At 44.8% G+C, this 24,715-nt stretch overlaps 4 protein-coding genes across 9 annotated transcripts in view; 2 read left to right on the forward strand and 2 right to left on the reverse strand.

The window, feature by feature from the left end:
• Positions 1 to 2,301: 2,301 nt before the first annotated feature.
• On the reverse strand, positions 2,302 to 7,387 carry LOC109529997 (uncharacterized). Of its 3 annotated transcripts, none has more exons than XR_002170929.1 (6): positions 6,204 to 7,387; positions 5,662 to 5,837; positions 4,298 to 5,108; positions 3,755 to 4,201; positions 3,472 to 3,653; positions 2,302 to 2,766 (listed from the first exon to the last, which is right to left on the reverse strand). XR_002170929.1 is itself a non-coding variant. In XM_019893478.1 (6 exons), exons 2-6 carry the CDS (start codon positions 6,337 to 6,339, stop codon positions 3,541 to 3,543), a joined length of 1,683 nt encoding a protein of 560 aa, XP_019749037.1. In that variant the 5' UTR covers positions 6,340 to 6,355; positions 6,888 to 7,387; the 3' UTR covers positions 3,101 to 3,540. The 3 variants fall into 3 exon arrangements, 2 of the variants coding, with proteins under 2 accessions (XP_019749037.1, XP_019749036.1); XM_019893478.1 differs by lacking the exon at positions 2,302 to 2,766 and having other exon boundaries at positions 3,101 to 3,653; positions 6,204 to 6,355; positions 6,888 to 7,387; XM_019893477.1 differs by lacking the exon at positions 2,302 to 2,766 and having other exon boundaries at positions 3,101 to 3,653.
• Positions 7,388 to 7,510: 123 nt separating this feature from the next.
• Positions 7,511 to 10,223, forward strand: eci1 (enoyl-CoA delta isomerase 1). Of its 2 annotated transcripts, XR_002170930.1 has the most exons (8): positions 7,511 to 7,631; positions 7,973 to 8,098; positions 8,402 to 8,529; positions 8,687 to 8,833; positions 8,947 to 9,068; positions 9,170 to 9,348; positions 9,531 to 9,767; positions 9,880 to 10,223. XR_002170930.1 is itself a non-coding variant. In XM_019893482.1 (7 exons), the coding sequence occupies exons 1-7, from the start codon at positions 7,589 to 7,591 to the stop codon at positions 9,695 to 9,697; spliced, it is 912 nt and encodes a 303-aa protein (XP_019749041.1). In that variant the 5' UTR covers positions 7,511 to 7,588; the 3' UTR covers positions 9,698 to 10,223. The 2 variants fall into 2 exon arrangements, 1 of the variants encoding a protein (XP_019749041.1); XM_019893482.1 differs by having other exon boundaries at positions 9,531 to 10,223.
• The window catches only part of dnase1 (deoxyribonuclease I), a 22,401-nt gene continuing 7,772 nt past the window's right edge, over positions 10,087 to 24,715 (reverse strand). The window contains exons 1-9 of one of the 2 annotated variants that reach the window (XM_019893483.1): positions 14,462 to 14,726; positions 13,759 to 13,897; positions 13,245 to 13,333; positions 13,036 to 13,122; positions 12,437 to 12,552; positions 11,648 to 11,760; positions 11,420 to 11,574; positions 11,141 to 11,234; positions 10,087 to 10,602 (exon numbers count right to left, since the gene is read on the reverse strand). In XM_019893483.1, the coding sequence (XP_019749042.1) occupies positions 10,552 to 10,602; positions 11,141 to 11,234; positions 11,420 to 11,574; positions 11,648 to 11,760; positions 12,437 to 12,552; positions 13,036 to 13,122; positions 13,245 to 13,333; positions 13,759 to 13,897; positions 14,462 to 14,472 (855 nt within the window). In that variant the 5' untranslated portion in view covers positions 14,473 to 14,726 and the 3' untranslated portion in view covers positions 10,087 to 10,551. Of the gene's footprint in view, positions 10,603 to 11,140; positions 11,235 to 11,419; positions 11,575 to 11,647; positions 11,761 to 12,436; positions 12,553 to 13,035; positions 13,123 to 13,244; positions 13,334 to 13,758; positions 13,898 to 14,461; positions 14,727 to 24,715 lie in introns of those variants that run through there. The other variant, XM_019893484.1, reaches the window with a different exon arrangement.
• On the forward strand, positions 15,482 to 20,653 carry naa60 (N-alpha-acetyltransferase 60, NatF catalytic subunit). 2 transcript variants are annotated; one of them, XM_019893485.1, is made up of 7 exons: positions 15,482 to 15,689; positions 16,611 to 16,726; positions 16,858 to 16,987; positions 17,110 to 17,206; positions 17,360 to 17,594; positions 18,959 to 19,128; positions 19,215 to 20,653. In XM_019893485.1, exons 2-6 carry the CDS (start codon positions 16,617 to 16,619, stop codon positions 19,113 to 19,115), a joined length of 729 nt encoding a protein of 242 aa, XP_019749044.1. In that variant the 5' UTR covers positions 15,482 to 15,689; positions 16,611 to 16,616; the 3' UTR covers positions 19,116 to 19,128; positions 19,215 to 20,653. The 2 variants fall into 2 exon arrangements, with proteins under 2 accessions (XP_019749044.1, XP_019749045.1); XM_019893486.1 differs by having other exon boundaries at positions 15,484 to 15,614.

A 24,715-nucleotide genomic window follows, 5' to 3' on the forward strand; every position in this document is an offset into this window, starting at 1 on the left:
CTTGGGTCCCGGTGGGCCTTGCCTTGCCCATCCCATCCTCCGGACTTGCCCCCCCCCCGCCCCGCTCGTCATCTTACCTTGTAGAGTCAACAGTCGTTATTTTAATCTACATGACTTTGCTTTTCATGTCAAAATCACTATTCCTTCCTGGGGGATACATTGCTTTTCCATTTTATTTTCATCGTGCTTCGTCACCCGACCTCATTTCCACTTGTCAATAAGGCGTGTGGATCCATAAGGTCGTGGAACGAAAGAATGAGCATTCGCCGAATAACAAAAGCATCCTTTGCTCTTCAGCGCACCTTTTGGGAACCTTCGTCATTAGAATCATCAGGTAAGCTACCCGTGATGGAATTCAGACGAACCCAAATAACAGACATGCTGTCACCAGCGTCCTCTGTTGTACTTATTTTTCTCTTGAATCAACATTTTTGTGACCGATCTTATCCTTGTCTGCGTTTGTGGGATTCGATTCTGTTCCGGACTCTTCCGGAATCGTAACACATCTCACCCGTGACCCGAATGAGATCAAGCGGGATCGAAAATGCACGGTCCATTTTTGTAAATCTGGATGAAGACTTTCTCTCGTGATGTCTTTCTCCTGCGTTTTCTTCATCCCCCACTTCATCGGTGATCTTATTGGCACAGTCGTTGGGCAGCATCAAACTCCAGGAGCGCCCCCGTTGTTCTTACTGTTCCATAATTAATGCTCATTGGCATTCTCCCTCTCACAGCCGAGGCCGCCACCGGGTGCGGTCCTCGGCACCGAGCTTGGGGACACAATGAAATCGTCTGCGCATTCTTCTCGGATGAAAAGGGAGAATCGAAGGGTTTTCCGGTGAGTCGTGACTGTGCGCTGTCTTTCAAATAGGCGGCGCCCCATGTGAGCGGTATATCACGCGGCGCGCGTGTCTATCCAAATTGCACCCGCGGTGACGTTAGATTCATTGAGGTCTTCGGTCCGTCGAAATCGTCTCCTGCTTAACGGTGTTGGGGGCCACGCAAACGCACCAAGATTTGATTGAATCTGTATCAGTAGGGGAGAAACACACGGCTGATTTCCCCACTGTACCGTGCGCCGTGAAGTGCTATTTTATTTTTGCCAATTGCTCGAGCGCCGTTATGATGCAATGTTGTACGCAACTGGAGAGACTGCAGAGTATAAATGAAAATGCATATTTCTTCCCAAGTTCTCACAGTTGGACTCGGTGTAGACCTCCAAGGAAAGAGACATCTGATACACGCTTGCATCATATTGAAGATGAAAGTGGCACCCACTGATTGTTCACAGTGGAGGTAGGGGGGTATTGTGCCTCAAGGAGTACAATTATCCATTCATCCATCCACCGACCCGCTTCTCCTCACAAGGGTTGCGGGGCATGCTGGAGCCTATCCCAGTTGCCTTCGGGCAATAGGCGGGGTTACACCCTCAACTGGTCGCTAGCCAATCGTAGGGCACACAGAGATAAACAACCATTTGCGCTCTCAGTCACACTTAAGGACAATTGAGAGTGTTCCATTAACGTGCCATACATGTTTTTGGAACGCGGGAGGAAACCGGAGTACCCGGAGAAAACCCACGCAGACACGGTGAGAACGTGAAAACTCCACACAGGAAGGCCGGAGCCCGGATTCGAACCCTGCGCCTCTGCACTGTGAGACGGATGTGCTAACCACTGTGCTGGCCATTTTCTCCACCCCTGCAGATCTAACAGTAAATATCACCATCATGACATGACGCTCAATACCACATTATTGTTCTCAGTCTGCATCCTCACATTTGATGTATTTAGAAACAAATGACTAAAATTACTTTTTGGTGTCTTTAATAGACACTCTGACAATATTATTATTGAACGATTTATAACCAGATTCCAATTGAAGCAAAAAAGCTGTTTTCCACAGCGTCCGTTTTTTTGCTTTGCCCTGAATGAATACATGGACCACAGCGTCATCTAGTGGTGTGAAGTGTCAGTACCACTCATTATCACTCATCCAGGTCCAAGACTTGACCCATAACAATGTTTTAATCCTTATTTTACGTCGGCATCTGATAAAAAAAATAAATGAAAGACATTTACACGGTATGTGGATGAACTAATATAATGTACACAGACGTCGTACCAACAAATCACAACTAAAATGACAATTCAACATGTAGAATAACGTTTGAGATTTTGGTCAATATCTTTGATGTCCGTCTTAAAGTCCGTGACAAACTGTGGACGAATACGCTCGAGCAAAACGACTGTGCTGTACTACGAACACGGCGAGGCCCACTGCCGTACATCATTTTGACAACAGCAACATTTGCAATCGTATGGCCACTGAAGAAAAAAAAAAAAAAAAGTCAGACGCAGTACCCGACGGCTTTTGTGTCCTGCAATGATCTTGGTGTGCGATATGATGTCATGTGACAGCAAACTATAAAGGTGAATGATTTCCCCACTCATCTGAGAAGTCACTCTCAATTTTATCGATGAATGTTGTTGCTCTGGAACAAGACATCAACAGCCAATGTCAGGAAGAGCCCGGCTCACAAATCCAATCCAATCAATTGTCCTTTCGCCCGAGGCCGCTCCGTTTTTTCCAAACTTCAGGAAAACCATCGCGAAGCCGACAACGCGGGAACAACGCCGTTATGGTGGCGGGGGAGAATCCAATAAAGGCATTCAGCGGTGTGTCCAGCATGCAATACAATAAGCGCAAAATCGTGTGCCGTGTGTCAAATGTGTTCGGCGAGGGCGCGCGGCACATTCGGCCCTCCTGGAAAAACATCAACACGTGCCTGATATTAAAAATGGAGGAATGACAATCAGCGGTTCCAAAAACATGAGCCTGCTGCAGTGGTTTGGGTCAGGAGGGGGCAAAGAGGATTTGCATGACTGATTCGATTGATTAGACAGCAATTTCCAAACGATCATTTCGAAATAAACATGCTCTACACACCTCATGTTCGGGATTCTCTGCTTTGGGGTGAAATTTCGAAATGAACCGACAGGTGAACTTAATTCGGCCTTCTTGTCGTTTTGGTACTTTGTGCACTATTTTCCCAAACAAGGAGCCAAAGGGCAAAAAAAAAACTGTGGTCTGATCCATCAATCGACTGTTGTATTTGCACTTGTCGGCCTTTCTGTTTGCATCCTTTTTGCGAGCTGCTGATGACACTCCATCAAACATCAAGTTCAGTCTCCGCTTCCCACTGAGAAAATTCAGTTTGAAGCCACGTCAAGGTATCATTAATCGAATTTAGCAGGGCAGAATTTGGTATATGAAATGGGGAAGTGTCAAAAATATATATCGATATATTATTTAATCGGCTAATGTAATTGATTGATTCATGGACCAAGATTACGAGCGTATTCTGAAATCTCATCCAAAAGTGGAATATCCCCAATTTTCTGTGAGTACTTTGTTTCAAGTTGAACGAGGGAACGTTTTTCAACATGAGGGGAGCAATTCAAGCCTTACATGTTCAAAGTGGCGCGCTGGGTGTCAAGCGTCCGCAAACGTTGGTCCCGTCTTTGCGAGCGTGCGCTCCTACGCAGGAGACCGCGGACGGCGTGTCGGTATCTGGCTGACATGACGTTGTACAGCAAGGGATTGACAGCAGCACTCAGGTAGTAGAGCACGGAGGAGCCCAGGTTGAAATACTGCGACAGATAATAGAGAAAATACAAAGGCGAGTCACCGCGTGGCTCCTTCGCCAAGCGCGTGTCGTTGCTTTGCCCCGCGGGAGTCGCGGTGCGCAAACCGCAGCTGCGTTGACGCGTCTCGTCGCTTGTTGAGGCCGCGTCGAGGGTGGCGCTCTGCCCCGAGTGACGGGAACTCAGACGTGCGCTCTCGTGTGAGCCCTGAGCCGTTTGCGCCCGGGTCGCGTGATATAGTTTGGAGTTCGCGGTGCTGCTGTTATATCGCCTCGTCTTATCTGTAAGCGGTGACGGTTGGGGGCGAGCTGAATCTTTTGGAAGTCCGCGTGGGTGCAGTTGTTGACTTCTGGTGGGTGGTTCGTAAGAATAAGGCGGTTTCGAATTGACGCGCGAGTCTGCTCGAGCACCTTCCGTAACGGCGCCGACGTTGTCGATGGATTCATCAGTGTCGAGATTCTGTTGGTCGGCACCGGTGCCCAGGGAGAAAACGAATATCGTCCGACCAATGTGGAAGGGCAGCCAGCAGAGGACAAATGCCATCACGATCACTCCTGTGGGGACAAATAAAAGAAAATCTGCATCCACAAATGGCAAATATGAGGACAAAGAAAACTTGAGCTGGCCGAGCAAGTGTGGCTTTTCCTCACCGAGCATTTTGACGGCGTGCCGATGACTTTGGTCTCTGCGGCTGCTCTGAGGGCGCAGCCAAAGTGTCCTTCCGATCATACCGTAGACCAGTGCGAGGACGCAGACCGGGACCAGGAAGTACAGGTTGGACACAATCATCATGGCGGACAGGAGGCCAGAGGAAATGGCGTATTGCGTGCAGCGGCACTCTCTTCTGTCGGCGGCGTGTCCGGCGACACTCGCTTCCCATCCTCCTCCTTCGTCTTCTTTCATTTTGTTTTGCTGGCCTCCCGTGGCGTCCTCTTGCGTTTCATTTCTGATTTCACCTGCGTGTTTTTTGTTCGGCTCACCGACTGCTTCCATTCCTTCTTCTTCCTCATCGAACAATTTCAACTCTCTGACCCTTTCACGCCGCCTCTCTCGCTCTCCCCATTTTCGTTCCTCTCGTTCTCCCTCAAACGAAGACGACGGACGTCCTCCCTCATCCGCAGCCGGTGCGAAGCCCGGCGGTTCTCCGTCCTCGCCCATCCACCTCGCGTTCTCCCTCCAACCGCCGAGCCTGAGATCTTCTTGTCCGACCTCCTCGACCCCAACCATCACCAAGACCGGCGCCGCGCTGACCGCGGCGCCCAGCCACAGGCAGCCGATGAGAGCCCTGGTCCTGCGGCGCGTTACCAATGTCTTTGCTGTCATTGGCCAGCAGACTGCCACATATCTCTCCAGGGAGAGGAAGGTAATGTGCAGGATGGTGCAGAAGGTGCAACACTCGGACAGGAACATGGTCATCTTACAGGCCAGGTCTCCGAAGGGCCACGGTCTGGGCTTCCATAGCTGTGAGAGAAAGCAACACGGTCACTGCTTGTCCCAAATTGCCTGATGGGGGGAATGTGCTCACAAGAAAATTTTTTTTTTCCCTTTTGAATTCTTTCAGGAACGCCAATTTTTTTTCCTCGAAATTACAGACACCCGATTTGAAATACGGCGTCTTCAAACTGATCATTTTACACAGCCATGCAATTCGATTCGGATGATGACGATGAAACCTAATCTGGACATCATAAGTTTCCTTTGTTTGATGGACAGTATACACTCATTTGCCATTCAAGACAAACAAGTTACTCCGGTGCGTGTTCGCATGCCGATCGTCGCCATTGCTGTCATTTGTCACTCTGACATCTCCCGGCATGTTTGCGCGCGCGTGGGTTCGCTGTGTGATACGTTCAGACCGGAGATTGGACTGTAATTAGTTTTATTCAAAAAGAAAAAAAAAAAAATCGACACACATCCAAGCCAATGTTTTGCATTGGATTGCCTGATGTATTTCGATTTCAGGAAAGCAACCGTGTACACAAAATAATACAACAAAGCCATGCCGAAGACGTACCTTGTAGAGATCCAGAGGTAGGAGCAGGAGTATCATCAGATCACTCACAGCCATGCTGCTCAGGTACAAGTAGGAAGAACTCCTCATGTGCGGACGTAGCCAAACCACTAAAATTGTGAGGACATTTCCGAGGAGACCAAACAGCAGTAGGGGAATGTAGATGATCGTCACGCCCACTAGAAATGAAAAGAAAGGCCTCCTTTCCCTCAGCCAGTTTTGCTTCATATGCCTGTTTGCATGTGAGCACAATTCATTGAATCCAGTATTATGATTCTTGGGAGTGTCATTTCTTCCACTTGTTACTGGTTTGCTATTTGCTGTGATTTTCTCCCCCCCCCCCCCCCCCCCCCCCCCCCCAAATTGGCTGTCTTGCCTCTTAGCTTATTAAAAGCTATTTTGGTCACGCGTATGCAGTTTGCCCTCAATGATTTTTAATGGTCATAACAATCTATTACTGTATTACTATTACAAAGAATATATATAAATATACATATATATTTTAAAAAAATCTTTTCCTACTGCTACAAACACAAAGTACAAACCCAGCTCAGTGAATCCAAACAGAGGTTGATCCCAATCGCAATCTTGGCTGGAACAGTCCTCCAGAAAGGCTGACGCTGGGCCACAGTTCTTCTCTTCACAGCCGCCGCCCATGTCCTCCGACTCCATTAGATCCATTATTTCACGGGGTGATCTTTCAAAGAAAAACAACACAGAGAAAGCAGCAGGACGCACATTGATGGATGGATTTCCCGCTCAATCACATTCAGTGCATGTTCAGGGTGGAGCAAAGCTTTTTTGTTTGTTTGTTTGTTTAGTCAAGTTTATAGATTCAAACATTTTCACTGGAATTAACTACTTGATACAAAAGTGTAGTTAAAGCTGTGCACATTTAAACGTCAAAATTCTCTTCATGAATATAAAGAAATGCAGAAAACTCAATCCAATAAATAACATGTCATTTTATGTATGGATCTTATACTGTACTGGAGGAAGGACCCAATGTACAATATGTCTAATCTGGCTAGATGGTCAAATTCTGCAAATCATCATTTTTATGTTGTTTGTTTTTTGTTTTTTTTTTAAATCAGAGCCCGTCATTATTAGCATCACCACAACCTCATTTGCAACGACCGTCCAGTAGAGCTCTATTCTTTCAAGAGATTTTGAATTGCACTTGCAAAACAATAAAAACAGAATCTTCTCAAGTCAAAAGTGATACTTACTGGTCAAGCGAAGCCTCTGTGCGTGGCACCCCTCCAGAGACACGCTCGAGTTCTGGCTGTCACTTCGACACCTACAGGATGATCTGACCACTCTCTCACACGCGCCCACCTTTCATGGTTCCGCTATTTATTTATGTTACATACGCCAGAGTAGGATGGATCGATATTTGGATATCGATACCCCAATACGGCCTGGCCGATATTGGAATAGGTATCCAAGTTAATTTAACAGGACCGGATTCAGATTCTGAATGATCAATTACAGCAGGGATGGATAACTTCAACGATGGTGTCATCCTGGTGTCTGTCACGAACCTTCACTAAATTTGCTCTTAACTCCAGTCGATATTTGTGTGAAGAGGAGGGGGAAACTTTTTAGAATACAGTAGTATAAAACAATCAATTGGAAAAACAACAAGAACACAAAACGTCACCGTTCGTAACTTCGAAACGTACTTTCATCTTTCTCTCTCTCTAGATTTTTATATCTACACACACACACACACACACACACACACACACACACACACACACACACACACACACACACACACGCGCGCGCGCGCGCGCACACGACCACGCGCATACAACCGTGTTTTTCCACGGTGGAATATCAACCCGGAAACTGTAATTCCACCTATTGGCCACTGTGGATTCAAAGCGCTAGATATTCATCGTCAAGCAGCAGCAGCGAGCAAAAAATGGCGTTGAGAGCAGCTTTGAGGACTAAGTGTGCTTTATCAGGTTTGTTGCGCATATATCGCTACACTCGGCAGGCAGCACATTGCATTTTAGTTCTCAACTTAAGACCGCCTTAGCGCGAAAGTCCTCTTCGTCTAGTTGTGCCGTTAGGTGTCGCACAGAATGCGGAGCAAGGGTCACAGAGGGTCTCGTCCGAGATGCACTCGAACGATAGCCTCCTTATTATTATCGATAAACTCCTTGCATAATGTACGTTTTATATTTGAACTTACATTTCGCAGGCCTCGTCTGCTGTCGTGTGTCGCTTACGCATTTTAAACAGAGTGGATTTAGAAATGTCTCCGTAGGTGGTTTCATGGTGTCTGCACGTGCGTCCTGTCCAGGCTTTCTTTCCCAGCCGTCCTCCAGCAGCAGACATGGCAGAGTGTGTGCATCGACCGTGCTTGCCGCACAGCAAAGAAGCAACTCCACATCGTCAAAGATTTCTGTGGATTTTGACCAGAGTACAGGTGATTTGCGAGACTGATTCAAATGTGGCGAAGGTCATGTTGAACTTGATTGAAGGTGTTTATGACTTTGTTAGTAATACTCTGAGTAACAACCAAAAAAAAAAAAAAAACAACAACCATTAATGTCTAAACTGCTGGGAACGGGTGAATTAAAAAAAAATGAAGTGAAAACATCCAACTCATGTTTAAGTTGCGATGAACTGCCAATCTCTAATTTGTCCAGAGGTCTTTTTTTTTAAGACTGACTTTCTTGTGAACAGCCGCACTTTTTTTTTTTGTATGTGTATCTGATGTCTTATGTAGGCGTGGCTGTGATGCATATGAAGAGTCCACCCGTCAATAGCCTCAGTTTGGACTTCCTCACAGAGTTTTGCATCAGCTTGGAAAAGCTTGAGATGGACAAGAGCTGCCGAGGCCTCATCATCACCTCTGTATGAAACTTTTTTTGTTCATTTCATTTTCCATTTCTTTTTCCAACACTGCAGACCCAATTCACAAAGAATGAGGCGTGGCTGTTTAGATAGCCCCTTCGATTTGCTCCGTCTTGTCGTCCCGTTCACAAAGAAAGTCCTGCTTTTTGCGATCTAGAGTCTGCCCAAGGTGTTCTCGGCAGGGCTGGACATCTTGGAGATGTATGGCAAGAGTCCAGAAAGCTGCGGGGAGTTCTGGAAAGCCGTTCAGGAGATGTGGCTGAAACTCTACAGCTCCAACATGGTCACCGTAGCCGCAATCAACGTAAAGTGTCTTGAAACGAAATCCCTTTTCTCTCATCGTAACCAGTACTAAAACCTTGACTGGGAGAAAAAAACCAAAAACAAACCTAACCGTTGTTTTCCCTGCTTCCACAGGGCTCCAGTCCTGCAGGTGGCTGTCTCATGTCTTTGACGTGTGACTACAGAATAATGGTGGACAACCCACGGTATAGCATCGGCCTTAATGAGACTCAGCTCGGCATCGTTGCACCTTTTTGGTAATACTTTAAGCCCATCGCAACATTGAGGGCAAATTTGGGACCGATGTTTATGATGATTGGGGTGACACGTAGCTCTTTCTTTGGTGGGCTGCTGGCAGGTTTAAGGACACCATGGCTAATACAGTGGGCCACCGCATCACCGAGATGGCCCTGGCTCTGGGGATGCTCTACAGCCCGGCGGAGGCTCTGAAGATCGGCTTGGTGGACCAGATAGTACCAGAAGAGAAGCTCATGAGCACAGCCGAGCAGGCGATGGCCAAGTGGTTGGCCATTCCAGGTGTGTGATGGTGGGAGGAGCCGCAGGCCAGCACATCGGGCTTTCTGTCCCGGCCGGCTCTCACCCGTGTTCAATTTTGGGAGAATCCCATCAACCTTTTTTGATTTTTAAATCGATAAACATTCCAACGAATGCCTTTTCGGTGTCACTGACCTTCGCCAGCCATCTTCTTTGTTTCACAGCCCACGCCAGACAGCTCACCAAATCCATGATGAGGAAGCCGACCGTCGACAGGATGACATCCAAAAGAGAGGCCGATGTCCAAAACTTTGTGAGTTTCATCACCAAAGATGCCATCCAGAATTCACTCCGCGTTTATCTGGAGATGCTCAAAAAGAGGAAGGCTTAATGGGATGATGTCGGACGCGAAGGCCTGTGATCTGAAGTCATCTCACACCGACTTGACGAAGCGAACAATAGCTCCGCTTATATATACGAACACGTCATTGTCCGGCACCGCCGCTTCAGGTTCAACACGGATGTACGATATGAAGAAAATGTACTTATTTTCCGAAGGGGAGGCAGGGGGGGGACACGTCGGGATATTGAAGGCCTGTTCACATGTCCGTGCAATATAATGTCGTAAATGAGTTCAATTTGTTTGAGAGGATGAACAAATGAAGCTTGCCTGACCTAACCCATACCATGGTGCAATCCCCCCACCTCTGTATTCAGTTGTCTCTGGTTTGTACTTGGAATGTACTTTTAATGGTTAAAATCCACTTTTATTTTATTTTGTTTTTGAGAGGGGGTGGGAGCTGTTGCAGCCTTGAAGTGTATTAATGCCACTGGTGTACAGTGATCCACGTGCATTTGTGTACTAACAAAAGCCATGAGTGTACAACACCAGGCTTTGAAATAAATTCTGATCATTCTGCAAACTGCACAACTGCACCTATTATGCAATACCATTAAGGATCGGCGTCACGGTGACAAGACTATTTTCCTTTTTTCAAGAATGTGAATCATTTGTAATTCGCATTTTGAATCTTAACATGTCACGGTACAAATAAGCAGGCGAAATTGTGTTTGAATGTTCACCAAATGGTCCACGTGAAACATCTCAATAGCCATGCATGAAGTCACAAAAGGCGGACGGAGTAGTAACTGGATTTAGCAGGGCAGGGATTTAATTCATGTGATTCTTGTGGAGTCCCGGTGAATGTTGAGATTGCGCAGGGGGGGAATTCGCCAGTCTCGGGCTTAAACAAGCAGCTTCACCTCCACGGGGAAATGGTCACTGACAGCTAACGCCTGAGAAAGAAAGACAATATACACATAAACGGTATTTCTGTGCCCCAGCATCGTCAACTCTGTCTATTCCCAAAAGTTGATTTTCTACGGAAAAGAAGAGAACCTGCATATTCTAGTCCGCATGCACAGACCCACGTATGAATTGACCATTGTGATTTGGCAGTGTGTTGCCTCCCTGATAAAAGGCATGAATGACCGTTTCCGAGTGCCCTTGAGAAAGGAGAGGCTTGACTTCAGACAGCTGCCTCAAACGAAAGGAGCAGGAGTTAACAATGGCTTGAACAATTAATCGAGATGGGCGGGCCCCATTTGTACGAGATGGGACTGCCCCCAAAAGCTCAACAAAGCTGTTTGGAGAGGATGATGAGACGAGTTTGTCTGATGCGGGAGGGCGCAAACGAGCGACTGAAGCACTAGTACTGCTCCTGGTGGAGGAATAGTGAAATAAATAAGAGAAGACACTCGCCAGTATCTTTGACGGTGCTGTATTGCTCGCGTATTTGCAATGTGCCAGCGTCCACTCCACAAACATTTTTACCATCCCGAAGCTGAGATTCAGATCCACCATGAAGTCGTACACCTCAGCGCTGCGGTCCACCACTCCCTTCTTCATGTCGTCCGTCACCACGATCCTAAAAACACATCAAGGTGGAATGCTGTGAAGGGTCCGCTTGGGACTGCTGAGGTACCATCCAAGGTCTCTGTATCAAATGTTCCACTTTGACGAAGAGAAAATTCACCAACCCACATCGACAAGTAATCCTTCTCGGTTGGTTTGGCTATGAATGTCTGCACGGCAGAATTTGTGCGTATCTACCTGTCGTACGCGCAGTCGGTGTGCGACACCGTGGTATCTGCCTCATCGGGGATCAGCCAATGGAAGCTCTTGTCCGTAAAGAGGCGGATCTGCTGCCACTCGGAGCCCGCGACATAGCTGCAGTCCGTGTTGAAGTCGCCGAGAAGGATGATGTCCTGCAGGTCCGACGTATGGCTGTCATTCATCCGCCGTCGCGAAGCCTTTCTGGCTCAATAAAATCAGATTCACATTGCTGCGCCATCTGGTGCGGACATCGGTCACCACGTCGTACAGCTCGTCCACTTCCTGCAAGGCCAAGTCTGGCGATGTGTGTTGTGGGATCAGGACAAAATTCCTCACAGCTAGAAGCAGAAGGGAATCGGGAAAAAAGATCAGGAAGTGAATATTCTTTCCAATCATTTTCGAAGTGGGGAGAAAGCATCTGCAGTTCACTGTTCCAAAGACTGAGGCCACTCTGTTGATTTGTTGATCTTTTTCACAGCAGTCATAAAACCGCGACAACTGGACGGCTGCACTTTATTAATATGCCTCATGCAACCACTTCACAGCAAGTAGCAATTTGGCATAGTGAACAAATCTTCCCCTAAAAATAGCGGGGAGTTTTTTTTTTTTTTTAAACATCATCGCTATAACTGACAATGCATGGTAAAATCTAGATTGTGCAAGCCTTTTGGAGGTCAAAACAAAAAAAATGAAAATAAGCCCAAAACCTGATGTGCGAGCGCAAGCCTTTTGAAGGTCAAAACAAAAAATGAAAATAAGCCCAAAACCTGATGTGCGAGGAAAAAAAGTAGACATTTTTTAAAAATCAGCGTCCAAAATATATTTCGGGACACATAGAAAAAAAAGTAGACATTTTTTTAAAATCAGCATCCAAAATATATTTCGGGACACATAAAGCCGTCATGACTGAAAATTGTTGCTGTTGACCAGACACACAAAGCCGTCATGACTGAAAATTGTTGCTGTTGACCACTGTAATTTAGCATTCATTGAATCATCTCTTCCAGTGCCTACCCGTGTCATTTGAAGAGAACATGACGACAAAGGGCTCCCTGATGAAGGTGTCGGTCCCGCAGGGCTCACAACCGTCATCGTAAGTGTAGCTTTTGGCCACTGACACGGTCTCCTCCCTAAGAAGGAAACAATATCACAGGCTGCTGATATATTGCATTTCAGCTTTGTTTTCCGGACAAGCTTCCTCTTATAAACCTTTTCCATTTTTAGTTTGTTCTCATCCTGACATCTTCGATGGGCAGCCTGTTGAGCTGTCTATGTGGTTATGCGTGCTGCATCCCAAATTAAAAAAAAAAAAAAGTTTAAGGAATATAAAGCAATGTTATCTGCGTCCTTGGCACTACAAAAAAAAATAAAAAAAAGGTTGAGCTGTCATTTGGGAATACTTAGTGACCTTTTTTCATCTTGCACTCCAAAAATAGGCTGTGCCATATATGGATAAGAAAACTAATACTATTACTAGATCTGATAAAAACCAAATCAAATGAAGGAATATAAAACTAACAAAAACAAACAAACCCGCTCTGAAACCTAATTAAAATGAACAGAATTTGAAAAAACAAAATAAAACCCGACTATATTATAACCCCGGTGTGTACCTATATAGAAAGAGATATCGTTCCTTGTAGGAACTACGACCCAAAGGCTCACTGACGATGTGCTTGTACCTAAATCGTGGAGTACCTCTGAAAAAAAAAAAACAAACAGCATGAATTAGTGAGCGTTTCTAATGTTCCTTGATACTATTGTGTTGATCTCATCAAATCTCTTTCAACGACAATACATAACGCTTTATATTCATGCTAACTTGTTGACATGGTGCATGAGTTTTCGGGTGGCTGAGAGGTCATTGTCTCGGACTTCCTGGATCAGTATGATGTCATATCGGTGGACGATCTGGAACAGCGACACAAAATGAATCGTTAATGTGTTTGCTCTTGGTCACATGGGTCAATACACAATACGGCGTCATCCATCTTCCACGCCCTGGTAACGTAGCTGGCTATGTCTGTCAATAAACAAGTCCTGGCAAGGTGTCAATCAAATACAAAATTGCAACATTTCATTGAGACCACATTTAAAAGCCCAATAAACAGGAACAACGGAAATAACAATTACATGAGCCAAATGAGACTGATAACACGTCGCCGGACCAGACTCAGTGTATGGTTGGGCCACCTCGACTCTAAAGCAGAATTTCAGCTTTTTCCTGATACTTTCTGCATCTTATTTGGTGACTTTAAAAATTGGAACCGCCCCAAGCAATCCAGTATGAAATACTACTGAGAAAATGCCACTGTCATACAGCATAGGTCTCTGACCTTGGCGATGATGTTCATCAAGGTTGCGTTGGAAGCTTTCTTGTCGCCAAAAGACTTGATGTTGAAGGCTCCCAACAGCAAAGATGCAGACAGATGCAGAAGGGACAAAAACAGACCCAAGCTGCACACCGGATGCATCCTGCGGGTCACACGGAGGTCGCCGAACGATCGAGAAAATGAATCGCTTCCAAAATTTTGGCATCGCATTGCAAAAGAAAGGCGATGACTTTGACTGAAGCTCAGGGGAATGTTTTGCGGTTTATGCTGGGTGAAATATTACATTTACAAGATAATGCATTACTCAGGTTAGACCAAAGTTACCTTTAAAGTGTGTTCAAAGGTTTCCCAGGTTCAACGCTGTAAGGACATGCATTGTACCCGCATGGTTTATCAATGAGGCTAGTGTTTCCCAACCTTTATTGGGCTTGAGATATTTTACATTAGACACACCAAATTTCACAAAGACTTAATGCAAAGATTAGTGATGAAATTCCTGCCATCCCTCCGAATAGTATCCATCCATTTTCTACAGCGCTCGTCCTTTCCATCTGGCTATCGGCTTCCAACTTCGGCAACACACGCGTGAGGATTCTGATCTTACGATACCCAGAAAGAAGGAAAATGACTTTTAAACACTGCTGTATCCTGTTCACGGTGATTGAATAAGAAAAGGTTTTTATCGTGGCAAGCACATAGTAGCTACCTGATCCTCATAGCCAGCGTGTTGATGAGAAGGCCTGTTGTCAGCGTGGCTCCTCAAAGGTACCACTGGAACTTGTCAACGGAATCAGTGATTGTTTTTGTCTTTATTTGACCACGGGTGCATGTGACTACATCGTGCTGGCCAGGAGGAAAGATAGGCGGGGTATTGTGGATAGGACAGAGGGTGGGAGCCATGCTGGAGGTCACCACATGGCAATGAAGGAGGTTCACAGCAAACGGCATGTGTATTTTCAATTTATTTGGGGGGGGGGGGGCACAAAGGTTGAGATTGAACCCCCCCCCCATAAATACTGACTTTAAATCATATACAAGTAGAAAATAACCAGTGATGTCAAATTAATTATTAACACACCACCTATAAATTTGTTTGAGAGAACTTTGCTTGATAAAAACACTTTCCTTTCTAATGACCTTTGCGTGACATTCACCGTGTCCTTGTCATCCAGACGCAAAACGAAAATGTATTTCTCTGTCCTTTAATATTTAATATATGCTATTTTAAAATGTTTAGTGGCAGGCCAAGCGCCGGGAAGGCAACAGATGCCATGAATGCCAGATAAGAAGGTTTATTTAAGGTCTTGTTTTGGAGCCAAGGACTTGAGCTCAAAAGATTCCATATCATAGCATATGCGCTCTACCTGCAGCTAAAATAACAACATGGTGTTCATTTGAGTTGTCTTGTCTTGCTAACATTCTACTATTTCATGCAGTATACACAGTAACAATATCTTTTTACTTAGACAGTATTCCATTACCATTCATACACCCTTTCTTCTTTCTGCTTCACAAAGATACTTAAAATTACAAACATGCAATGGACATTAAACAATAAGATTATTATGTTTTTTTCATTCATAAAAGATTAAACACGTTGAAAAAAAAAAGATTCCGAAACACAGTGTGCGTCGTTGTACTGTGACGATGGTAGCGATACATTAAATGGCCAGTAGATGGAAGTAGCAAAAAAGGCCAGCATCGGGGAAACGTGACGTCATTCCGCGGCTGCAGTCAACAGGAAAAAAAACATCCGGTCGCGAGCTTTGACCAGGGTCGCTTGGTTTAGCTTCGCTCTCGCATCGATGACCGTAATGAGAATCAAGAGTGGCCGTGTGTTTTGTCATGCTGCATCCAAAGTAGGGAGCCGCCCGGTTTATAACCAAACAATATAAACCCCCTTGACTTTCCTTCGGCGTGAGAGTTGAAATAAGGTAGGAACACGTTAGCTTAGCCAAAAGATTAGCTTAGCTGCCTTTAGCTGACGTGATGCAGTGGCCAACTGTTTCCCCCAAGTCCGATCTTTTTCACGTATTTACTATTGTTATTGTTTCTATTGCATGACTGAAGCTTAAAAATCGGCGGCGCTTTCCTAAACTGTGAGGTAAAATTGTGCAGACCTTTTACCCAAATGGTGAAATCGGTGTTACTACCCGAAGCTGTGTGGTCAAGTTGTGCAGACATTTTGACCACGGTTCGCGTCAAGTGGAATCATGCGTGATTTTGCAAACCTATATGACGAAAATTACAATGACAAGCTCGAAATTCCGACATTCGGCACTCTCGTTTTTTTGTCCTCTGTTTGACATCCATTTGTCATCACTACCATTCTCCCCGCGTGTCACATCAATTCTCGACTTCCTGACATTGTTCTTGCTGTCAGCTGCTTTTTATTTCCCGTTCTGTTGAAAGACCAACTTGAGGACGAAGCGGTTATATCTTTAGTTCTGTACTTGGTAATTGATGATGTGTCATCGCTACTTCCTGTTGATCAGAAGTGCAATGCATTTTGGATATTATTGGACTGAAAGCAATTTTTGTAATTGCAGAGTAAATGAATGCTCCTTTATTATTTGCATCGCCTTACAAAAGGTGAACACTGTCTCGGGGCATTCCAAGTAATTAGCTTCGAATCACATTGATCTTGGTTATTCTGCTGCCTGTAAAAAAACCCCAAAACGTTTCTTTCATTAGCTCGTAAACATGTCATTTATTTAGGGACACATTAAATATCGCAATAGTATCTGTCGCTATATTCAACACGCATAATTTTCCAGTATCGTGCTGTCGTTCATTTTGAGCGGCAACAATGACTCATTCGGTCTCCCTGGTTGTTTCTTTTTTTTCCACTGCAGGTGTGAATGAGTGACGTGGTGCCTCCCACAGCTCTCAGTGAAGTCCAGCTGCGGTTCCTGTGCCACGATGACATAGACAGCGTGAAACTGCTCTGCGGTGACTGGTTTCCAATCGAGTAAGAGTTCATTTATGGAGATAACATTTCGCTATAATGAGCCCATTTTGACGTTTCATGTTCGCGTCTTCAAGCTTTCGGGGCTGGATCGCTGAATTAACAACTTGTTTTGACCTGTGACGCAACCCCAGGTACCCAGACTCATGGTACCAGGACATCACCTCGAACAAGAAGTTCTTTTCTCTCGCCGCCACCTTCAGAGGAGGCATTGTGGGAATGATTGTGGCCGAGATCAAAGGTCGGACCAAAGTACATAAAGAGGTAAGCCGTTTTATTCATTGCATTCTACTCTGAAGTCAAGATACCACTGTACACCACATATGACAGTAATTCATACGCCAATGTCAATTGGTTTGTGTTTTTTGCATGCATGTGGGTGTCAGGACGGAGATGTTCTTGCATCCAGTTTCCCTGTGGACACACAGGTAGCCTACATCCTCAGCCTGGGAGTGGTTAAAGAGTTCAGAAAACACGGCATAGGTAAGTGACTTGACCTAAAGCGCTCACAAGAATGCCAAACATTGTCCGACATGGGTCACCATGACCACCCCGAAATCCTAAACTGAATCCAAATCAAAAAAGCTGATGTATTTTGACACCGCTTGATCCTTCTCCACCCGTGTCTCGATTCAGGCTCCTTACTGCTGGACAGTCTGAAGGAGCACATTTCCACAACAGCCCAGGACCACTGTAAGGCCATCTATCTGCATGTTCTCACCACCAACAACACTGCCATACACTTCTACGAGAACAGGGACTTCAAGCAACACCACTACCTGCCCTACTACTACTCCATACATGGCGTCTTGAAAGATGGATTCACGTATGTGCTCTACATCAACGGGGGTCACCCACCTTGGACAATATTATATCCTTTTGCTGAAATTTTTTTGTTTTTTTTGCCAGCTAAATAAGAGCATAGTTACCTTCTAACTCCTTATTACTGAACTCACTGACCTGCTTCTCAGCACTGCGCTAATGACACAAAAATTAAAAATAAGTAAGCACATGATCCGTGGTCGCATCCAGCAGTTATAATAGTCTGTGTGATCGTGGATCCGTTCGCCAAATTAGCCTGCTAGCATTGGCAACAGCTATTAGCGGCACTTATGCGCCCATGTTGGGCATGATCTTAGCCATCTGCATCTTGGAGAGTCACCGAAGGTTTCTGCGCTTGCTGAGTAATGTGGGAGCCAGTGGAATTGATGTGAAATTCCATGTCCGTCTTTCCATGTACTGTCATTATTTCCTACATCCACTAGATGGTGACATTTCACCGTCATGCTTCGCATCATGAAAAACGGAGCATTTAAAAGCACTTTTCATCACAGTTTGGCGCAAATCAAAGCAAGAAAAAGTAGCTCGCTGCCATTGCTGAAAAAGACGGTGCTAGACAAGATTTTGGAGAACGCGATTTTAAAAATACTTTGAAAGACCGTGATCGTGAATGGGGAAATTGGGAAAAGCACACTTGTCAACCTGGATTTAAAAGCATTCACACTTACGGGTGACCGTATGATATACAAGTACAGAGAAAAAAAGGGGTTTTAATGGTGGCTTTATAGGGGGTGTATTATATTCGGGGGGAGGGGGGCTTGTATAAAAAAAAAAAAGTAAAGCTGACACACCAAACGAAACAAAGCAGATTTGTTTTCCCATTGCAGCCTTCGTCATTTGAAAATTGCTTCGTACTACATTGCAGTGTCGATTTTGAATGTGATTAATCGTTCGCGCGCGTACTGTTTTTTAATTGTGAAAGGGTCCATACATGACAAGGGGGGAAAAGGTGCTTACTGACGGTCATTTTTATTGTGGTCAATGACTTGTGGGACATGATACAAACATTCAGCTCAACCCCTCGCTTCTCTATTTGTTTCGATGACAGTGCCACATTCAGCTCTTATCTTCGATCTTCTGCTTGACCAAACTCAGTGTGCGGTGCGCATGCCACTTTAGGTCTGTAAGCTTTAAAATGAGCTTTTAATGGGCTTCTCTTTTTTTATTTTGCGTCCTCGGCTACCTTGAAGGCAGCACTGGTTCGCACGTCGGCCTCACAGTGCAGAGGTACAGCGTTGGTCTATGTGTGGCGGGCGATTGGCCGGCGCCCGCCTACTCTAAGATGGGATAGGCTCCAGGAACGCCCGTGACCCTCGTGAGGAGAAGCGCATTAGAAAATGTGGTCTCTCTCTCTCTCTCTTTACATATACAAATTTCTTTAACCTGGCGTTCCACCGATTATATTCAGCACATTGGTTCAACCCTAGCCAACCTGAGCCCCTGCTCCATCCCACAGAGGTTGTATCGACAGGCCCAGTCTCTGCTGCGATCTCTGCTACCATGGTCCAACATCGCCTCCAAGACTGGCATACAATACGGCCGAACAATGTGACTCCACATTGCAGGTGTCGACTTCATTGCATATGACCGTTATTTTTCTCCTCTCTCAGCTTCTTATGTTTTCTATCCCTTTTTTTTTTCCCCTCTCCAGGAAGTGTTCCGTTTCTCACCAGTCTTCCCGAATGCAGTTGTATATTCCCACCCTCGGCATGCCGCGTCGGACACAGATTCTGGGTTCACCCGGAATCAATGCATGTTTGACGCACAAGATCCCGACCTGTCGCCCTGCATGGCGGTTGCACTGCATTGTTATCAAACATGCAATGTCGTGTTTACACTGACAGCACGGAGCAATTGCGGGGGAAATGTTTGCCCGTTAGCCATCAATTATTCTCATCTGACACGACTATTCCATTCCACGATTGCGATAGTTGCGCGTGTTTAGTCTATCATACCAAAACTGAGCAGTGTCAGACATAAGTCTGAACCACGGTGTCAGAGTTGAAGTCTGATTTGGTGCGAAAGGGATTTTTAGCCCGCTGCATTGGATTAGTCCAGTGATTCCGACCCGACCTCTATTTTGGCCCCGCCTCGCCCAATTCATTCACGTGTATGGCTACTATTGGTATATTATATATACTAAGTTAATAGATTTCATATACAGTGTGTCTTATATTGCTGCTGCCCGTTTTTCAATAAGCACCCTTTCTCTTTTTGACTAGATAGAATTTGAGTCCATATCAAACTGCGACATCGGGACCCGAGAACACATCTCATCGGACTGTGACTCTAGCAATGCTTCTATAAGGCTTGTCGTGTAGAATAGAGCGAGTAATTTATTGGGAACAATGAAACACAATGCAGATGGGCAATTATTTTAGTATCACTGGCGTGTTACATGACGTTCCCTTTTGAAAACGGATGAAAATGACTTTCTTTGTGCAATAACCGATTGTACTGTAATGTATTTGTGACATCAGCACCGACCCAGACGGACACATTTCAGCTTATTACTACAGTTGGAACCCGCTGCAACAAAATGTTTACAGGCATTTCGCATCAAGCGAACCCATTTTAAAAGTCTTACATTGCGATTAAGTTGGCTTTAATAACTACCCATGTAGTATCATCCGTACAAGAAGGGCACAGTTGCTCAGGTCCTCATTTTAAAGGTTTAAAAAGAACTGGATGCAGTCTGTCGCTTCCCTGTCTGTGAAGTTGCTGCTAATGTAAATGAATGACCACTCGTTTGTCATGTTTTAAATGATGATTCAGATTTGATTTCAACATCTGCTCGATATATATTGTATGCAGTACTTAATGCTCCCAAAATAGAAATATTTGTTCCATCTGTGTGCGTGCATCTCTTTTCACGGTCATGAATTAACGCGTATAAAGTGCCAAATGTTGGTCTACATACGTTCAAGCGGACCTTTTTTTGTTGTTACACTGTAGTTTTTCAACTTTGGTTGCGTTTTGTCACACATTATACGTAACAGTGGATGTGAAATGTGTTATTCAAAGGTGTGAATTTCAAAAGAATATTTCAGACAGTTTGTATGCAATAAAATTTCTTTGGATTGTAACAACTATTTGTCTGTGTCTGTGTGTTTAACAGCACTGATTAGGGCAGCACTCCCTTTCAACAGGCCTGGTTGGCACTTTCACACTTGTAAGTTAGCAACCGCGTGTTACGTTCACATTTTCCTTACCACTAGGGGCCAGTGTTGCATTGTAACACGCAAAACACTGATTTAAAAAAAAAAAACGTTTTTCTTTTCTATCAAACTTTATTCATATCGCACTTGTTATACCATTGTCATCGCTTAGCTTTCAAAATGTAGGTCCAGAAGGGCACAGTTAAGTAATTTCCACTGCTTTCCACAGTCTTTGTTCTTAATTTGTTTATTGTTTTATACAGGTACAGTATATGATATTTGCTCCATGTACAGCACTTTGTATACAGCGTTAGTTGTTTTAAACTGCTCTATAAATAGAGTTGAGTACACGATCAGCGATTCATATATATTAAAAAATATATTTTTTTCACACACACACACACACACACACACACACACGCACACACATACACACACACACGCACACACGCACACACACACACACACAGTTTCCAAATAATTTTTGCCTATTTGTGGAAGGAACGCTTGTAGCTGTAGTTACGGTAACGTGTTATTGACTGACGTCACTGTACGAGCAGCCCAGCCCATTCGGCGACAGAGTGAGAGGGACCGTCAGTGCTGCTCGAAGTTCCTGGACAAATCCAACCTCACAATTTGGGCGACACGGAACTGACAGAACCTGCTCGACAGAAATTTCGCCAAAACACCGCCGAGTACTTGCTTTGCTTTGACTCTTGAGGCTTCTTCGGTGACAAGTGAAAGGAGACGGTGAGTGCGAGGCATCATGCAACGCAACTGTTGACTGAACACTTTTTTTTTTCCATTGAAATTTTAAGCAAGCGCTACTTGTTTTCCACGACGTGTTGCGTTTTCCTGCTGCGTTGTTTACTTGAGCGTATTTCAGCGTTTGTGAGGGGCATTTACGGTTTCTTGAAAACACACCACTCCCTCTGAATTACTGCGAGGTGATCCTCTGGAGATGTTAACAGTCCACCAGCAGCTCATTTTGCTTTTTTTATGTGCGCGTTGCTGTTGGAACTTATCCTTGTCAAACACAAAGGGGACCTCAACATTATGCAAATAGCAGCTCCTTCATTAAGTACGTGCACAATCGAACAAAATCCGACGAAAACAGCCACGTGACAAAAGCTGTGTTTGCCAATCTTAACTGAGCCATGGAACATTTTAGAAAAATTCACACCAAAGGTTAGTTGTGTACCTTCCATGTAGCAGAAGAGTCTGCCTGTCACCCGAAATTCCGAAAACACTGAATACAGTCAATATGTGTGGTTCATGAAAAACGGAGATAAGTGAGGAAAAAAAAAAGAGAAAATATTGGAAGTGAAATGAAAAAAAAATAAGACTATGCAACTTTGCCGGTGCCAAACTGAATATGCATAGACTGTAGTTTTAAGTTGTAATATCAACATTCACCACTAGATGAATGTACATCACAGTCCTGGACTGTGATGTACCGTCCATTGTGTGTAGAGTATATATCGTCCGGTACTGTACGTATTGTCCAATGTATGTGGTGTAGCTTATGTGTATGTATTTGTTCAATGCATATAGCAGCAAGGAGGGTATGACCTCCGAGACAAGTTTCTCCTATGGGAGACCAAATAAAAAGTCAAATCAAATCAAATCAAATAGATGGCAAACATGGCCTAGTCGCACTTACACCAATTCTTGGATTGTCCTATACTGTACTACCACAAGACTAATATTTTTTTCTGTACAGACAGGACAAACCTAGTATTTCAATAATGTTACCATTTTGACTGAGTGGATTTTTTGTGGAAAAATCCACAAAACGAGATCTTGCGCTTAAAGAAGTGGTCAACGCTCCAATTTACCGCTATTTTTTATTTTATTTTTTTTATGCCGCCCCACCAGGCTAAAAACAATATTGTGATTAAATATTTGTGGAATATGAATTCAAATGTCAAAATCAAATCGAAGCAGTAATTTAGTGCCGTCCTCGAATGGTCATTTTTTTTGTTTGAAATATTTTGCCCATTTCTAAAATTGCATTTTTGTCAAAACATCTTGTTAGGAAGTGTGTGTGGTCCTATGTGGCCCCCCCAAGTAGCACTCATGAAAAATGGTGGCCCCCTCCAGTATTGGAGTGATTTGAGTTGCCCATCCTTGATGTATATAATGCGGGTCATACGTCTTAGGTGAGGGGTAGACAAGTTAGAGTTGAAGTAAATGATTGCATTCAGTTTTCTCTCTCTATATTGATACACTAAAAATGTAGGCTCTACCCGTTTTAATTAAAGTCTGCAAGATTTTGGACATGAAATGTAAAAAATGACGACGTGTGTTATCCAAAAGATGAGCAGAGCTGTAGGGGAGGAAGGAGGTGGGCGGGGGGGACATAAAACAGAAGATGATGGGGTGGTCAAGGGGCGTGTCGGGGTTTATAGCTTTGTCACAACTGTAAAAGTCACGCGGCTGACGGCGACGGGTTGAAGTGCACCAACAAGCCAAATGGCTGCAGGTTGTGAACAAATACCTGCGGATTGAATAAGTGGCATTCCTTTTCTGATTTACGCCTACTGTTCTGCACTTGTGGGTGCTTTTTTTTTTTTTTCTTTTGGCATTGGAGATCAAGCAACTCAACAAGTGAATTATTTATTGCATTACTCTTCCACTACAAAGCACTTCTCCATCATTTCGAAGTTCAGATTTATTTCTTGAATGTAATTGTTAGTTTTGGCCTCGCCAGCAGGTTGGATCGTGGTAAATTGTGCCAGTTTCAAGGTTTAATCTCCCGGCCAATCCACTTTTGGACTGGCCAAGGTTCACCAGGCCGTCCCCTGAGAAATGACAGACCAACAGCCAGCCGCTGGACGGTCTGTCACCAGGGAGGCCCGTGCCGCGGCCACTCATTGCGCCTCTTTCCGGGATACGCTTGTCGGGCCTGTGTTTAGTCTGCAAGCGCGGTACGGGCGTGGCGCCTCAATCCTATGTTGAGGATCCAATCGTTTTTTTTTTTTTTTTTGTTTTGGTGTATACAATGTCTCTTGCTAGCTCTCTCATGCTCCTTTCTCATTTGACTGCCCTGTCAACATATCGTCCTTCCGAAACGTTCGCTTTTCCCGCCACTGCTGAGTGACAACACGCGACGATGCGCCTCGGGATGTGTGGATTTGGACGACACCGGGTGTGAATTTCAGTTTGCGTTCACCGAGGCGATGTGGCGCGCTGACGCATGTTGAGGATGAATCATCCTGTTGCAGGATCAGGACCCTCTCCTGCGGTTGCGTCAACGCGTCCCATTTGGCCTTCAATGTGCACACGCACGCCCACGCATGCTTTCAAGCCCACAAAGAGCACAATATAATAGGCGGCTTTTGTGCGAGGTCGATGCTTTCTGCCCGAACCGCTCAGCACTGGCTGTATGGTGGCTGCGAATTAGCTTCCGTCACATGCCAATGCATTCAGGTCCTCAAATACCTGCCTCGAGCTCATGGCAACCTTGGAGCGCTTCATGTTATGCAACAAGAGCTGACCCAAGACGAGCGCGTCGGCAAATGGTCTTCTTTGCATCGTGTTGTTTTGTGCGCCTGCATATTTACAAAGGGACTCTTTGACTTATTTGTCATAAGATATCGTGATACCTTACTTGGCTGTATCAATATTTGCAATATGGATTACAACAACCACCTCTCACTCGTTCATTTTATATTCTCTTCTCATTAAAAAAAAAAAGTATATATTTTTTCCAATTGATTTGTGTGTGCATCTAATATTGGAATAATCAAGTGTGCTTTCGGAGCATGCCACCATTTGAAGTCTCGTCGCTTGCCTTGATGATGACTATGGCACAACCGCAGAGCTTTTGTGGTCTGCGAGTAAAGCCCCAGGCAGGATGGGAGGCGACAGGACGTCCTGCCGCGCACAAAGAGGATGCTCACATTCTAACAATTCAAGGATCTCACCTTGGAACCAAAAAAAAAAAAAACAAACAAACAAAAAAAAAACCCCAACACCAAAAAAAAAAAAC

Source organism: Hippocampus comes, unplaced genomic scaffold (genome assembly GCF_001891065.2).
Source record: "Hippocampus comes isolate QL1 unplaced genomic scaffold, H_comes_QL1_v1.1 scaffold23, whole genome shotgun sequence".
Taxonomy (NCBI): domain Eukaryota; kingdom Metazoa; phylum Chordata; class Actinopteri; order Syngnathiformes; family Syngnathidae; genus Hippocampus; species Hippocampus comes.

Excerpts from the sequence above, each read along its gene's own strand:
- LOC109529997 (XM_019893478.1), bottom strand. The coding sequence starts at position 6,339 with ATGGATCTAATGGAGTCGGAGGACATGGGCGGCGGCTGTGAAGAGAAG. Across the intron at positions 5,838-6,203 it reads GTTTGGATTCACTGAGCTGG|TGGGCGTGACGATCATCTAC; the intron begins GTTTGTACTTTG and ends TTTCATTTCTAG. Across the intron at positions 5,109-5,661 it reads TACCTCTGGATCTCTACAAG|CTATGGAAGCCCAGACCGTG; the intron begins GTACGTCTTCGG and ends TTTCTCTCACAG.
- eci1 (XM_019893482.1), top strand. The coding sequence starts at position 7,589 with ATGGCGTTGAGAGCAGCTTTGAGGACTAAGTGTGCTTTATCAG. Across the intron at positions 8,834-8,946 it reads TCACCGTAGCCGCAATCAAC|GGCTCCAGTCCTGCAGGTGG; the intron begins GTAAAGTGTCTT and ends CTGCTTCCACAG. Across the intron at positions 9,069-9,169 it reads GGCATCGTTGCACCTTTTTG|GTTTAAGGACACCATGGCTA; the intron begins GTAATACTTTAA and ends GGCTGCTGGCAG.
- naa60 (XM_019893485.1), top strand. The coding sequence starts at position 16,617 with ATGAGTGACGTGGTGCCTCCCACAGCTCTCAGTGAAGTCCAGCTGCGG. Across the intron at positions 16,727-16,857 it reads GGTGACTGGTTTCCAATCGA|GTACCCAGACTCATGGTACC; the intron begins GTAAGAGTTCAT and ends ACGCAACCCCAG. Across the intron at positions 17,595-18,958 it reads CACCCACCTTGGACAATATT|CGATTATATTCAGCACATTG; the intron begins ATATCCTTTTGC and ends CTGGCGTTCCAC.